Below are 16,800 nucleotides of genomic sequence, written 5' to 3' on the forward strand. Positions count from 1 at the left end.
ACCCTTTTTTTTAATGATGTTTACTTTGAATTTATATTAGTTCACACAAACACTCCATCCATGCTTTTGTTCCGGCCCTCCGGTCCAGTTTAAGAACCCATTGTGGCCCTCGAGTCAAAAAGTTTGCCCACCCCTGCTGTAGCCGCAGACCACACTGCCCGGGGTTAAATTGTTTTTTTTTTCCTTTAGTGAAGCTAGATTTTTATTTTTCAGACATATATTTGCCTGATTCTGTTCTTCCACTTCTCTTGTTACTGAATGATAATGTATGATTCTGTTTACTAACATTCATCAATAGATTCCTATGATAAAGCAAGTATAAAGAAAAAGGATACCCTTTTTTGTTGTTGTTGGAAAATAACCTTAAGAACTTGATAAAAAAGTAAAAGCAATAGTGTATATTTTTTGAAAATTAAATTTTATTAGCGCACAGATACAAAACTGCATTAAAAATCTGTAGTCATTTCATATTTTTAGCTGAACTTGTAATTTAAAGCAAACTGTAATTACTAACTTCGTTCTTTCTTCACCATAGTTTCCCTCTATAATTAGTCTCTTCTAACTTAGTCCAGTGAATACCATCATAAGCTGGCCTATTCTGACCACACCCTACTGACCACAGCAACTGTCTACCACAGGGGCGGGCAAACTTTTTGACTCGAGGGCCACAATGGGTTCTTAAACTGGACTGGAGGGCCGGAACAAAAGCATGGATGGAGTGTTTGTGTGAACTAATATAAATTCAAAGTAAACATCATTACATAAAAGGGTACGGCCTTTTTTTTTTTTTAGTTTTATTCATTTCAAACGGGCCGGATCCGGCCCGCGGGCCGTAGTTTGCCCACGGCTGGTCTACCACATTGTTTTCCTCTGTTAGTATATAATTTTGAAATAACTACTTTGGTATAGAGAATAAAAAGAATATTAATTTCCTTTATAAAAGATGCAGCAACGTTTGATTGCTGTAGAAGTACCAGTAATGTGCTAATTCTTTTTAAAAAAATATATTTTATTGATTTTTTTACAGAGAGGAAGGGAGAGGGATAGAGAGTTAGAAACATCGATCAGCTGCCTCCTGCACACCCCCTACTGGGGATGTGCCTGCAACCAAAGTACATGCCCTTGACCGGAATCGAACCTGGGACCCTTGAGTCCGCAGGCCGACGCTCTATCCACTGCGCCAAACCGGTCAGGGCTTTTGTATAATTTTATTTCCACATTTATCCCCACATTATTATTGCATAATTTCCTTTTCTCTGGTGATTTGAAATGCCATCTTTACCTTAAAGTCCATATATTTCTTTCCTCTTTAAGCCTGAATCTTCTGACTTGAAAGGTTTGTTCCCTGTCTTAGAGAATTGCTATTAAACTCAAATGAGGTAATGCACTTCAAGCTTACTTTTGGTGAAAACTATAAAAGGAAATTTTGAAGATTTACCAGAAGCCTAACATTTTTGTCCATTTTTATATATATATATATGTACTTTTAAATAGAATTTTATATTTTGTGGGTTGTCATTTAGCATTCTGTTGTATATTCCTTGCCATATTTCTTCAAGATTGGCATTACAAGTATCCTTTACTATCTAACTCTTGTTTAATTCTTCAGTTTGAAATGTGAATTTGGATGTCAGGGGAGTACTGCCTTATTTGAATCTGTTTGGTTTCTCAAGTTTGGATAGTAAGTTGCATGATAGTGAAGGAGGTATCCAAAAGTTTATTTAAATATATTTGGTTTCTGAGTTTAGAGAGATTTTTAGATATCAGGGATTTGGATAACAAAGAATACCTATATTCTCAGAGGGTATTGCACTGAGATGTTATTTATTGTAGTGGGATCTTTTGATTGCGGAGGACAATCACAGTGGCTTAGTGCATAAAAGGGAATTGATTGGCACACTTAACAAGAAAGTTCAGTGGTTGAGTTTATTTGATTCACAGTTGGATTCAGTGGCCCAAACAGAATGTATGTTAGTTCATTCTTTTTTACTACAGAGAAGCTTTTTTTTAATTAAAAATTTTTTTTTTATTAATGCATTCAGGGATGGCTGCCAACAACTCTAGGTTTACAGTAGTCCCCCCTTATCCACGGGGCATATGTTTCTAGACCCCCATGAATGCCTGAAACCATGGGTAGTACTTAACCCTATATATACTATGTTTTATCCCATACATATGATAAATTTTAATTTATAACTTAGGCTCAGTAAGAGATTAACAATAGTAACTAATAATAAAATAGAAAAATTATAAAAAATACTGAAATAGTCTGGCCAGTGTTGCTCAATGGTTGAGTGTCGACCCATGAACCAGGAGGTCATGGTTTGATTCCTGGTCAGGGCACATGCCCAGGTTGTGGGCTTGATCCCCTGTGGGGGGTGTACAGGCAGCCAATCGATGATTCTCTTTCATCATTGATTAGAGGCTTGGTGCACGAAATTCGGGCATGGGTAGGAACCCTAGGCCTGGCCGGCAAATCAGGGCCAATTGGGGCCTTCTGGCTGCCGGCAGGGGCTTTCCTTTGTTCCACGCTGCCCCTGGTGGTCAGTGCACGTCATAGCGAGCGATCAAACTCCTGGTCTCCTGATAGAACTCCTGAGGGGACACTTTGCATATTAGCTATATATATATGTATATATATATGTATATGTATGTGTGTGTGTATATATATATATATGTATATATATATATGTATATATATATGTATATGTATGTGTGTGTGTATATATATATATACACATATATATACATATACATATATATGTATATATATAAATATGTATATATTTCTATCTCTCCCTCTCTCTTCCTCTCTCTGAAATCAATAAAAAATATTAAAAATTAAAGAATTACTGTAATAAAAGTTATTTGAATGTGGTCTCTCTCTCGCTCTCAAAATCATTGTACTATACTCACCCTTTTGATGATGTGAGATGATACAATGCCTGCATGATGAGATGAAGTGAGGTGAATGACATAAGCATTGTGATATACTGTTAGGCTACTATTGATCTTATGGCAGAAAAAGGGTCATTTACTTTGCGTGATCCTGGATAATCGAGCCATGGCGAGCTACTAAGTTACTGATTGTTGAGTAGCTTATATAGAGGGATACACTGGACAAAGGGATGACTCATGACCCCGGGGCAGACAGAGTGGGATGGTGTAAACTTTCATCACACTACTCAGAATGGCACACAATTTAAAACTTACGAACTTATTATTTACTTCTGGAATTTTCCATTGAATAGTTTTGGACAGTTGTTAACTGTGATCATTAAAAATACAGAAAGTGAAACTGTAGATAAGTGGGGTAGTAATGTACATCTTTCTAGATTAGCAGCCCAAGTGGAAAAAAGCATTTCTTTTTTAATAATTGCAGCCAAGTTTCAGTATAGTGAACTGCCACCATCATCACTAGAGTGAATGGAATAAACTGACTGGGCCTGGGTCACAATTAATAACCACACCTCTACCTTAACTAGGGGTTGAGTTTGATACATTTAAACTGTGTAAGATGACAAGATAGTTCTTCAAAGAAAAACATAGTACTTTCACCAGAAGAAGGTATAGATTACTTATTGGGAAGATTAAATGGATAGCTGTCCGTGTACCTATGCTATAGTGATTCATGTGGTAACTTATATCGTACATCACCTTTTCTTTAGTTGAAATACTACAAAATGTTTTTTCTTTCTTCACACAATTTGGCAATACTGTATGTAAAAGGGGGACTGTATATGGTGTATCTAGTGATGAAGATCAGCTGACATGTACTCATCAAATCTTACCTGAAAAGCTGTTTCTCAACCCATCTTTTTTTTTTTATTTTATTTTTTTCAGAAGAAGAAATAGTAAAAAGCACCTTTCGGCTTTGACCTAAATCTCATTTAGTCTTGTTTACCATAAAAACCTTAGTTTATCAGTTAAATAATTTTTTATTGATTGAGCCTGAAATCCAGGCATTTGTCCTGATTGGAAATCCAACCAGTAACCCTTTGGTGCACTGGACAGCACTGAACTAACTGAGCCACACTGGCCAGGGAAGACATTGTTTTAAGTTTTCAGTTTCTGCTTCTCTACTTGATTCTATTTGTAGCTGTGAAGATGTATTCCCAAGCTCCTAACACACATTTAACTCATACTTCTCTTTCTTTTTTCTCTCTCTTTCATTTATAGACTATTTTATTAATACCTGCTAGTCTACTTACTTGCCAGTCTGCTACTTTTTCCTTAACTTAGTCTTTTTCAGTTTCCTGCTTTTCCGGATCACAAATGATATCCAGAGACCTTTGTCTCAGGCCAGTGGTCGGCAAACTCATTAGTCAACAGAGCCAAATATCAACAGTACAACAATTGAAATTTCTTTTGAGAGCCAAATTTTTTAAACTTAAACTATATAGGTAGGTACATTGTTATTAACTTAATTAGGGTACTCCTAAGGCTTAGGAAGAGCCACACTCAAGGGGCCAAAGAGCCGCATGTGGCTCGCGAGCCACAGTTTGCCGACCACGGTCTCAGGCCTACAATTAGAATTATAAAATGCAAGGCCTAAAAGGGACCTACGTTATATTTAACTCAGTTTTCTTTTTCTATTTTGCTTGTTGTTATTTTAGATTATACCGACTTTCTTTTGTCTAGAATTTACATGGTATATCTTTTTTGTCTTCTGGATTCTGTTTCCTCATATTACAGTTTTGTGTCTATTGAAAACAGCATATAGTTGGATTTTTAAAATCTGGTCTGATAATCCTTGTCTTTTAACTGGAGCATTTACACTTAATACAGTAATTGATATATTTAGTTTGCTTTCCATTTGTTCCATCTATTTTAAACCTCCCCTTTGTTGCTTTTCTTTGGAAATGACTTTTTTTTTTTTTTTTTTTGGCTAATCCTTACCTGAGGATATTTTTCCATTGAATTTTAGAGAGAGTGGAAGGTAGAGGGAGAAAGAGAGAGAGGAAACATTGATGTGAGAGAGACACATTGATTGGTTGCCTCTGCATGCACTCCCCGACCAGGGCCAGGAATGGAGCGCAACTGAGGTATGTGCCCTTGCCTGGAAGTGAACCTGGGACCCTTCAGTCTTCGGGCCAATGCTACATTCACTGAGCCAAACTGGCTAGGGCAGCCGTGGGCAAACTACGGCCCGCGGGCCGGCCCGTTTGAAATGAATAAAACTAAAAAAAAAAAAAGGCCGTACCCTTTTATGTAATGATGTTTACTTTGAATTTATATTAGTTCACACAAACACTCCATCCATGCTTTTGTTCCGGCCCTCCGGTCCAGTTTAAGAACCCATTATGGCCCTCGAGTCAAAAAGTTTGCCCACCCCTGGGCTAGGGCATGGAATTGATTATTTTTTATCATTCCATTTTTTTTTTACTCTACTAGTTGAGAAGTTATACTTTTAAGATAGTTTTTAATGGTTACCCTGAAATAGGGGTCTATAAACTTTTTCTTTTAAAACTACATAGTAAACATTTTTGGCTTTATGGACATATGGTCTCTATCACAACTACTCAGTTCTGCCATTGTAGCACAAAAATTCATAGATAATAGGCAACTGTATAAATCTTATATAATAAAAGGCTAATATGCAAATCGACTGAACAGCGGAATGACCCATCACTATGACATGCACTGACCAGCAGGGGGCAGATGCTCAACGCAGGAGCTTCTCTCTGGTGGTCAGTGCGCTCCCACAGGGGGAGTGCCACTCAGCCAGAAGCTGGGCTCATGGGTGGCGAGCGTAGCCAGGCTGAGGTACCTCCCTCCAACCCCGAGTGCACGAATTTCGTGCACTGGGCCTCTAGTTATAAAGAACTAAATAAAATTATCCAGGTAAAAGAGCACTGGGTTGAGACCAGAAACTGAGAATATTTTTATTTTTAAAGTGAGGAAAAAGAGTTATAAGAGTGCATCAGAAAGAGTGAGCCTATTAGAATATTGCAAAAAAAGTAATTGTCATGTGATTGCAGTTTCAAGAATAAGATGGCCACTTCAGTGTGGTGTGTTAGGATGAGAATTGAGAAGAGGCTCTTGGATTAGGCAACTTTATGGTAATTGGTGATATTTTCAAAGAACATTGGCAGTAACTTGCTATGTGGGAAGAGTGGTAAGGGAGTGGAGAGTGGAAATATAGACCATTGATTTCCAAATGCTATACTCTGGAACAGCAACAACAGAATTGCCTAGATTTCCCAACCTCAGAAACATTATTGGGCCTAGAAATGTATATTTTAAAAATGTTTCCCAGATGATTCTGATAAACTCTCATGGCTTGTTGTCAAGATGTATTTGTGATGATATTTTGAGGCAACCTTTTTTCCCCCCAAACACAAAGCAGTGATTGATAAAGTAACAAGAAGAGAAAATCAAATGGACATACATGGGGCTCAAAAAAAGAAAAACATTTTTATGTTTCAGAAAGGGAATAGAACACAAAGTAGTGAGTGAGGCTATGGCTCGGAGCCTAGACTGCAGGTAAAGCAACAGAGGTTTGGCTTCTTTGTTGAAATGGGGAAGAGTTATTACAGTTGGTCTCATTGTTGGAAACCATGGGCCAGGATAGGTAGGGTTCCTCTGTTGAAAGAGATATTTCTGAGTTTAGTTCTAGGACTGCCATCTTGTACACCTTTAGAGATCAGACTACAGTTTTGCAGTGCATCTCCTGGTTGTGCAAGGTACAGCTTGCTTGACTGGAAGGAGTAGCTTTGCTGTTGACTGGTGCCAGAGGCCACAGTTTATATGAAGCCATATACCTAGAGATTCAGGAGATTGCAAACATAGCTTTACAACTAGGAACCTGCCAGCTCATAGCATGTCCATACTGTTACTTCAGGACAACTCTCCTGATTTGAGTAGACTGTAAGAAAAATACTTATGAGTTATATGGGAAAATTGAACACTGGGGAAGTAAAAAATAGTAATATTAAAAATTGTTAATTTTTAGCCTGGCTGGTGTTGCTCGATTTGTTGAGTGTTGTCCCATGCACCAAGAGGTCACAGATTCCATTCCCAGTCAGGGCACATGCCTGGGTTGCAGGCTTGATCCCTAGTAGGGGGTGTGCAGGAGGTAGCCAATCGATGTTTCTCTCTTTCCCTCTCCCTTTCTGTCTCTCTAAAAACAATTAAAAATATTTATAAAAATTAAAAAAATTGTTAATTTTAAAGGTGCAATTAGTGGTATTGTGGTTATGTTTTTAAAAAGTAGAAAATAGTGGGTTCTCAGTAAATGTATGAAAGACCAAAAAAATCTTGTATCAAAAAATGTGACTATAAAGCTGAATTCTCAAACAAATTAAGCCATCTAATGCTGAGAAAGATACAAAATAAAATCAATCATCAAAAGAGCAGTTTACAGTGGATACAGAAGAGCAGTTTAAAGTTTTAGTTTGGAAAATATAAAATTATATATATTTAGGACTTTCAGGGAGATAAGTGAACAATTAATATCCCTTAAATTAAAACAATTATGAAATTTAAAGAGGGAGAGAAAAGATCAAGTGGATATGAAAATGAAAGAAATCTTAGAAGTGAAAAATAGTATAATTAAAAAAATAACATAGTGTTCATGAATGGGAAGTCAATAGGATGCCAGTTTTTTCCAATATTAATCTATAAAATCTATACAATATCAAACTGCCAAAAGGTTATTTTATGTTAGTATGTGGCTCTTAAAATTCTTATGGCAGAGCAAATAGTGAAAGTAACGTTAAAGAAGAACAAATAGAGGTGATATGCTTTCCAGATATCAAAACTTATAGAGCTATAGTAATTAAGATAGGCCCAGGGATGGACAAGTGGGGGGAGGGAAAGAAAAACATGGAAGTGAAAGAGGCACATCGATTGATTGCCTCCCGCATGTGTCCCAACCCAGGTATGTGCCCTTGATTGGGAATTGAACCTATGACCCTGTGGTGTGTGGGCTGACCCTCTAACTAACCGATGACCAACATCAGCCAGGGTAAGGGCATGATCTTTTTGTTGCCCCCTTCTCCTCAAGAGTATAGAAGTTCTTGAATATGTCTATTCTTTAGCAGGTTTTTCTTATCTAATTATTAATTAAATTAAAATAGTTTACTTTCTGATCTCATCTTACTGTTTTCTATTTCACGAAATTTTTGCTCCATCAATGGCATTTTTTCTTGTTTTTGCTTTATTCATAAGAGCTTTTCAGTGCAGGGTGATTAGGTTTGTGTGATTATTTTGTCCATCTTAGTCTTCAGAGAGGCTCTTCAGATATAAAGAAAGGACCTAATTCTAATCTCAGGTACTTTAAAAACATTTGAGATAGTAAAAGACAAAATAGTTTTTTATTTTGTACTCCTTGGATTTTGATTTAACATAAAACATTGAAACAATTTTTGGCAAGTTGCTGTTTTAGAAAGAGTCTTCATTTAAACAATAAAATGTAATATTATGTGGTCTCAATGAGATTGTTTTCAAGACTGTTCCTCCTTGACATTGCTAGATGGGATGCTGCCCAATTCATGAATCACTTAGTAAAGCCAATTAGATTTTTTCCTTTTTAATATTTTTAAAATTGATTTCAGAGAGAAAGGGAGAGGGAGAAAGAGTTAGAAACATCAATGATGAGAAAGAATCATTGATCAGCTGCCTACTTCATGCTCCACACTGGGGATTGAGCCTGTAACCTGGGCATGTGCCCTGAATGGGAATTGAACCGTGACTTTCTTGTTCATAGGTTGATGACACTTAACCACTGGACCACATGATCCGGGCAAGCCAATTAGATTAAAAAAAAAAAAGACTTTCCATACTGATTTAGGATTTTATGTTCTAAAAATGTAATTAACATGATTGTTAAACCTTTCTTTCTTGAGCATCAGAAAGCAATGATTGTGTAATATGACTTCTAAATGTTTCACATCTTTTATATTACAGTTTTTTTGCCACGAAAATGGTTTTCACAATCCTGAACATGTACTATTCATGCTGATGGGACAGGATTCAATATGAATATAAATGATGGAGGAAGACGACGCTTTGAGGATAATGAACATACATTGCATATATATCCTGGGACAATTTCAGAAGGGACAATCTACTGTCCTATTCCTGCCAGAAAAAACTCCACAGCTGCTGAGGTGATCGACTCTCTTATAAACAGACTTCATCTTGACAAAACAAAATGTTATGTTCTAGCAGAGGTAAAGGAATTTGGTGGAGAAGAATGGATACTCAATCCAACAGACTGTCCAGTTCAACGAATGATGTTGTGGCCTCGAATGGCTCTGGAAAATCGTCTAAGTGGAGAGGACTACCGATTTCTTTTGAGAGAAAAAAACCTTGATGGGTCAATCCATTATGGTAGTCTTCAGTCATGGTTACGGGTAACAGAAGAACGTCGCAGGATGATGGAACGGGGTTTTCTTCCACAGCCTCAACAGAAAGACTTTGATGATTTATGTAGCTTACCTGATTTGAATGAGAAAACTCTCTTAGAAAATCTACGAAATCGCTTTAAGCATGAAAAAATTTATACCTATGTTGGCAGTATTCTAATAGTCATTAACCCATTCAAGTTTCTTCCTATTTATAACCCCAAATATGTAAAAATGTATGATAACCACCAGTTGGGAAAACTTGAGCCTCACATTTATGCTGTGGCTGATGTAGCTTATCATACCATGCTTCAGCGCAAAAAGAATCAGTGCATTGTGATTTCAGGAGAGAGTGGTTCTGGGAAGACTCAAAGCACAAACTTTCTTATTCACCACCTTACTGCTCTCAGTCAGAAAGGATTTGCCAGTGGAGTGGAACAAATTATTCTTGGAGCCGGACCAGTTCTTGAGGTGTGTAGAAATACTTTCCTTACTCCTAAACATGTATTAAAAAAATTAAAAATAAAAGTCTGGTAGATGTGAGAAAATGAAATGAAACTAAATAGAAGTATGGATGTCATAACTTACCAAGGAAAACGAAGATGGAACAGCAAAAAAAGAAGGTTGGGAGATAGTGGCAATATTTTTTCTAAGGGTGTCTTTGGGTCATAATGATGCAAAATAAAGATATGATTAGAATCATATGTATTCCCCTGTAAAGGGAAATAGCAGTGGCAAAACTGTTAGTATAGGGTTATGGAAGTAGGTGGTTGGGGAAAATATTCTTGTCAATATATTTGTATCTTGGCAACCTTAACATCTGTGCCTAGCATTGATATTCTAAGGGTTCACTTTTGAAAATGTAGAGAATATGGGGTAATTTTTTTTTAGTTCTGTAATGTTTTGAGAGTAATACTATCAAGGGTGGAAAGGAAAGAAAATAGCTTTTTGTTTTAGAGCTGAAAGGAAAAGGTGATATTGCTTATTAAAGAGAGAGATTGCACCATAACCAGTTTGGCTCAGTGGATAGAGCGTCGGCCTGCGGACTGAAAGGTCCCAGGTTTGATTCCGGTCAAGGGCATGTACCTTGGTTGCGGGCACATCCCCAATAGGAGGTGTGCAGGAGGCAGCTGATCGATGTTTCTCTCTCATTGATGTTTCTAACTCTCTATCTCCCTTCCTCTCTGTAAAAAATCAATAAAATATATTTAAAAAAAAAGAGAGATTGCGATGTATAATTGAGATACAGTGAACTAACTGCACATATTTAAAGTGTACAGTTTGATAAATTTTGACACATGTATATACCTATTAAACCACTACCATAGTCAAGATACAGAACATATCTATTATCCTTAAAGTTTTGTCATATCTCTTTGTAATGCCTCTCTCACACACTTTCTAGTCCACTAATCTGCAGAAAACCACTTATGTGGTTTGTGTTATTGTAGATTAGTTTGTATTTTCTACAATTTCATATAAATGGAATTTTACTATATAATTAACTATATGTACTCCTTTATGTTTGACTTATCTTACTCAATATGATTATTTTAAGATTCATCCATGTTATGTGTGCCTATAATTTATTACTTTTGATAAGGTAGTATTTCATTGTGTGGGTATACCACACTTTGTTTATTTATTTATTTTTAATCTTTATTGTTGAAAGTATTACATATGTCCCCCTTTTTCCCTGTTGACCCCCTCCCGCTTGCCCTCACCCCCTGCCTGAGGCCTTCACCACCCTACTATCTGTGTCCACGGTTTATGTATATATGTTACAAGATCTTTGGTTGATTATCACCTACACACCCATCCTCCCCCACTTTCCCTCCGAGATTCCACACTCTGTTCCATACTTTCATGTCTCTGGATCCACTCCGTTCATAAGTTTATTTCGTTACTTAGATTCCACATATGAGTGCAATCATGTGATTCTTGTCTTTCTCTGATTGACTTATTTCACTTAGCATGATACTCTCCAGGTCCCTCCATGCTGTCTCAAAGGGTAAGAGAGTCTTCTTTTTTACTGCTGCCTAGTATTCCATGGTATAAATGTACCACAGCTTTTTTATCCACTCATCTACTGATGGGCACTTGGGTTGTTTCCAGATCTTAGCTATTGTAAATTGCAGCATCATACTGTTTTTTTTTTTTAAAAAAAATAAATCTTTATTGTTCAGACTATTACAGATGTTCTCTCCCCCACCTGCCATAGCTCCCCTCCACCTAGTTCCCACCCCACTCCATGCCCTTAACTCCCGCCACTGTCCTCATCCATAGGTGTAAGATTTTTGTCCAATTTCTTCCCGCACCCTTCACACCCCTTTCCCCCTGAGAATTGTCAGTCCACTCCCTTTCTATGCCCCTGCTTCTATTATATTCACCAGTTTATTCTGTTCATCAGATTTTTTTATTGACTTATTTTTTAGATTCACTTGTTGATAGATATGTATTTGTTGTCCCTTTGTTGTTCATAATTTTTATCTTTACCTTTTTCTTCTTCTTCCTCTTCTTAAAGAATACCCTTCAGCATTTCATATAATACTGGTTTGGTGGTGATGAACTCCTTTAGCTTTTTCTTGTCTGTGAAGCTCTTTATCTGACCTTCAATTCTACATGATAGCTTTGCTGGGTAGAGTAATCTTGGTTGTAGGTTCTTGCTATTCATCACTTTTAATATTTCTTGCCACTCCCTTCTGGCTTGCATAGTTTCTGTTGAGAAATCAGCTGACAGTCGTATGGGCACTCCCTTGTAGGTAACTGACTGTTTTTCTCTTGCTGCTTTTAAGATTCTCTCTTTGTCTTTTGCTCTTGGCATTTTAATTATGATGTGTCTTGGTGTGGTCCTCTTTGGATTCCTTTTGTTTGGGGTTCTCTACGCTTCCTGGCCTTGTAAGTCTATTTCTTTCACCAGGTAGGGGAAGTTTTCTGTCATTATTTCTTCAAATAGGTTTTCAATATCTTGCTCTCTCTCTTCTTCTGGCACCCCTATAATTCGGATGTTGGTTCGCTTGAAGTTGTCCCAGAGGCTCCTTACACTATCTTCATATTTTTGGATTCCTTTTTCCTTTTGCTTGTCCGGTTGGGTGTGTTTTGCTTCTTTGTATTTCAAATCTTTGACTTGATTCTTGGGATCCTCTAGTCTTCTGTTGGATCTCTGTATATTATTCTTTATTTCAGTCAGTGTAGCTCAGGTTCTGACTGGTCATTTTCCATTTTTTTGGCCTTCTCATTAAGAGCCTTGAAGGTCTCACTAAGTTCCTTGGAGGTTTGTAGAAGATTCTTGAGTAACCTTATAACTGTGGTTTTGAACTCTAAATCCAGTTAATTTGCTTTCCACCATTTCTTTCATTTGTGACATGTTTCTTTGTCTCCGCATTTTGGCTGCTTCCTTGTGTTGATAGAGTGGCTTTGTGTGGTAGGTGTCCTATTGGGCCCAGTGGCTCAGCCTCCCCAATCACCTGAGGTGGGCACTCTTGGTGCACCCCTTTGTGGGCTGGGTGCACAGTCTTGCTGTAGTTAAGCCTTGATTGCTGTTGGTATCCCTGGGAGGAAATGACCTTCAGGCCAATTGACTGCAAGGACCCGTTGTGTCTATAGTGGAAGAACTGCTGTGCTGGAGACACCCTTATGGGGCAGGACTTGCTTCAGTGGGGCTTTGGTGCTCACTGAGTCTGCCTCTTGCGTGTGTCACTTATGGATGTGAGGAGTTGAAATCTAGTATCTGACCACTGGGTACCCTGGCTCCTGGATTTCCAAGGAGTTGCAAATTCAACCACTGTGTGAGTCCACCCAGCAGGAGCTACCGTGAGATCTGCAGATTTCTCCTCTTTGTTTGCGGTTTGGAAATTTTGGAGTTCTCTGATCTAGCTGCAGTTTGTTAGGTTAGGCTGCAAAAAGACAGGCGATTCATTTGCACCGCTGCGCACAGTTTGGGTGGGGTTGTAAATTGGGTGGGGCAGGGTCTCAGAGAATCACCAGGGTGGAGCAAACAGCGATGGCTGTCCTCTGCCGTCTCCGAGACTCGGCGTCTCCGTGTCCCGAGTCCCGCGCCCCCACAGTAACAATGATTTCTGTGAGCAGTTCTGCAAGAAAGCCACCTTCGCTTTCCGACCCAATGCCAGACAGTCCAGTTTCTCCCCGTAGGAGTCTGGGTCCCTAGAGTCTCGCCGGAAACAAGTTCAGTGCAGTTGTGACCTTGTATCTCCTGATTGAAAAAAACTGCGCACCTAGGTGCAGCCTGGTTCGCGCGCCTCTGTACCTCTGCTCTTGATGCCTCCGCACCTCCTACCCAGCCTCAATGCGCTTTTTTTTTTTCCTTCTAGTTGTAGAACTTCCACTCAGCCAGCTTTCCCGTGGTTCTGAATGAAAGCTGTTTTGTCTTTTAGTTTTAGTTTTAATGTGGTTGTGAGGGGCGGCACGTACAGGTATATACCTTATGCCGCCATCTTGGTTGTCCACATCATACTGGTTTGATTACTATAGCTTTATAATATCATTTAAAATCAGGAGGAGTGTGATAGTTGCAATATTTTTTCTAAGATATGTGATGCCTTCAGCTTTATTTTCCTTTTTCAAGATTGCTTTGGCTATTAGTGTCTTTTGTAACTCCATACAAATGTTAGGATTTTTTTTCCATTTCTGTGAAATATGCCATTGGAATTTTGATAGGAATTGCAATGAATTTGTAGATTGCTTTGGGTAGTATGGACATTTAACAATCCATGAGCATGGAATAGCTTTCCATTTATTAATATTTTAGAGTTTTCATTGTACAGAACTTTCACCTCCTTGGTGAAATTTCTCCCAGATTTAATCATCTCTTTTTAAAAAATATTTTTATTGATTTGAAAGAGAAAGGGAGAGGAATAGAGAGGTAGCAACATCAACAATGAGAGAGAATCATTAATTGGCTGCCTCCTGCACTCCCCATACCAGGGATCGAGCTTGTAACCTCAGCATGTGCCCTGACTGGAAATTGAACCATGACCTGGTTCATAGGTTGACACTCAATCATTGAGCCACACTGGCCGGGCTAATCCTTTCTTAATAGTACCTTTTGAAGACCAGAATATTAAATTTTGATCAATTTCAATGTAGCCATTTTTTTCTTTATGGATTGTTCTTTTGGTGTTACATTTAAGAAAACTGCCTAACTACTAGGTTGCAAAGATTTTCTCGTATTTTTTTCTATTTACATTTAGGACTGTGGTCCATTTTTGTATATGGTGCAAATAGAGATCCAGTGATTACCTGTTAATATTCATTTGTTTCAAGTCTATTTTTTCTTCACCTTATTGCCTTTGTGTCTTTTGTTAAAAAATAATTTGCCCATGTATATGTCAGTTTATTTCTGGATTCTTCTGTCACATTGGCCTGTTTGTCTGCCTTTATACCAGTGCCACTTTATTTTCATTTTATAGCTTTACAATAATTCTTGAAATTGGGTAGTATTAGTCCTCCAGTTTCTTTTTTTTTGCAGAGTTGTTTGGATATTCTAGATTCTTTGCATTTCCATATGAATTTTATAACTAAATCATCAATTTCCCTGTAAAAGCCTTTTGGGACTTTGATTGGGATAGCATTGAATCTGTAGCTCAGTTTGGGGCAGATTTGACATGGTAACAATATTAAGTCATCTGACCCGAGAACAAGTTACTCCATTTATTAAGATCTGTAATTTCTGTCAGCAGTATTTTGTTGTTTTCAATGTACAAGTCTTTTATAACATTGGTAAGCTTATATCTCAATTTTTCATGAATGGCATTTAAAATTTTTCAATTGGTAATTCCTAGTGTATAGAAATACAGTTGATCTTGGTATATTGTTTTTTTATTCTATAACCTGGCTAGATGCAAATATTCTGTTATTTTTTTTTAGTTTCCATTAGCTTTTGCACATAGGAGATCGTGTTTGTGAATAAAAGGGCTGTTTTATTTCTTCCTTCCAATCCAAATGTCTCTTTTCCTTGCAAATTTCATTGGTTACTCCAGTATAATGTGAAATAGAAGAGGGAAAGCATTCAGTCCTTAAATAAATAAGTATGATGATGGCTGTTGGTTTTGTGTAAATCCTCATTATTAGACTGAGGTTGTTCCCTTTTATTACTACTTTGTTAGATTTTTTTTATTAGGAATGGATGTTGGATTTTTAAAAAAATTGATTTTATTTTTTTAATTTTTTTATTTTTTTAAAAAATTGATTTTAGAGGGGGGAAGAGGCAGGGGGAGACAGAGACAGAGAGACAGAGACACAGAAACATAGATTTGTTGTTCTATTAATTATGCATTCATTGGTTGATTCTTGTATGTGCCCTGACCAATCTACAACCTTGGGGTATCAGGATGATGTTCCAACCAGCTGAGCTACCCAGCCAGGTCAGGGATTAGATTTTTTGTCAAATGCTTTTTCTCTGTCTGTTGAGATGATCATATGGTTAAAAAAAATAATTTGTTATAATATGGTGAATTACATTGATGGATTTTTGAATGGCAAACCAGCTTAGCATTCCTGGGATAAACGCCACTTGGTCATGATGTATTATCTTTTAATGTTTTTCTGGTTTGACTTGCTAACATTTTTGTTTAGAATTTTTGCATCTGTGGTCATGAGAAATATTGTTTTCTTTAATGCCTTTTTGTTTTTGGTATCAGGGAAATGCAGGCCCAATGGAAAGGAGTTGTGAAGTCTTTTACATTTTTGGAAAAGTTTGTGTGAATCTGGTATTTTTCTCTATTATCCCTGTTAGATATTATCAATGAAGTAAGACCCTGGTGTGGTTTTGTTTGTGTTTATTTTGCCCCCCCCCCCACACCCCCTGAAGTTTTTAAACAAAGTTTTAACTTTTCAAGTACATACAGAGCTATCTGTGCTATTTATTCTTCTTGATTGAGCTTTGGTAATTTGTGTTTTTCAAAGAAATTTTTTGCTCAATCTATGTTAAACTTATTGATATCATGTTTTATATAATATTCTTTTATTATGTAAAGCACCACATTTTGGTTTTATGGATTTTTGTTGTTGTTCTTTTTCTGTTTTATATTTCAGTATTTTCAGCTTTGACCCTTATTTTTTTTGGTTTACATCACATTTAATGTAACTTAATTACATTACATTTACTCTTTTAGTTTCCTAGTGTGGTACGTGAAGTCATCGATTTGAGACCTTACCTTTCTTTTCTTTTTTTTTTTGGTCTGTGTGGCCTACATATCAATATTATTTTATTTTTTTAAATATATTTTTTTATTATTGATAGTATTACTGATATCTCCCATTTCCCCCCCTCCTCCCAGGCTCTAGCCATCCCCCAGGTCTTCATTACCCTATTGCCTGTGTCCATCGGTTATGCATATCCTATCTAATAATAGACAAACATGGTAATTAACCATACCTCCGCTACGCTTCCCATTGGCTAATCAGCAGGATATGCAAATTAACTGCCAAC

At 37.2% G+C, this 16,800-nt stretch overlaps 1 protein-coding gene across 10 annotated transcripts in view; it reads left to right on the forward strand.

The window, feature by feature from the left end:
* Positions 1 to 16,800, forward strand: part of MYO9A (myosin IXA) — a 423,504-nt gene that overhangs the window by 64,625 nt on the left and 342,079 nt on the right. For 8 of the 10 annotated variants that reach the window (XM_014530413.1, XM_014530418.1, XM_014530420.1 and 5 more), the window contains exon 2: positions 8,911 to 9,821. In XM_014530413.1, the coding sequence (XP_014385899.1) occupies positions 8,982 to 9,821 (840 nt within the window). In that variant the 5' untranslated portion in view covers positions 8,911 to 8,981. Of the gene's footprint in view, positions 1 to 4,379; positions 4,404 to 6,462; positions 6,487 to 8,910; positions 9,822 to 16,800 lie in introns of those variants that run through there. The other 2 variants (XM_014530415.1, XM_014530416.1) reach the window with 2 other exon arrangements.

This window comes from Myotis brandtii, unplaced genomic scaffold, assembly GCF_000412655.1.
Source record: "Myotis brandtii unplaced genomic scaffold, ASM41265v1 scaffold74, whole genome shotgun sequence".
NCBI classification, from domain to species: Eukaryota; Metazoa; Chordata; class Mammalia; order Chiroptera; family Vespertilionidae; genus Myotis; species Myotis brandtii.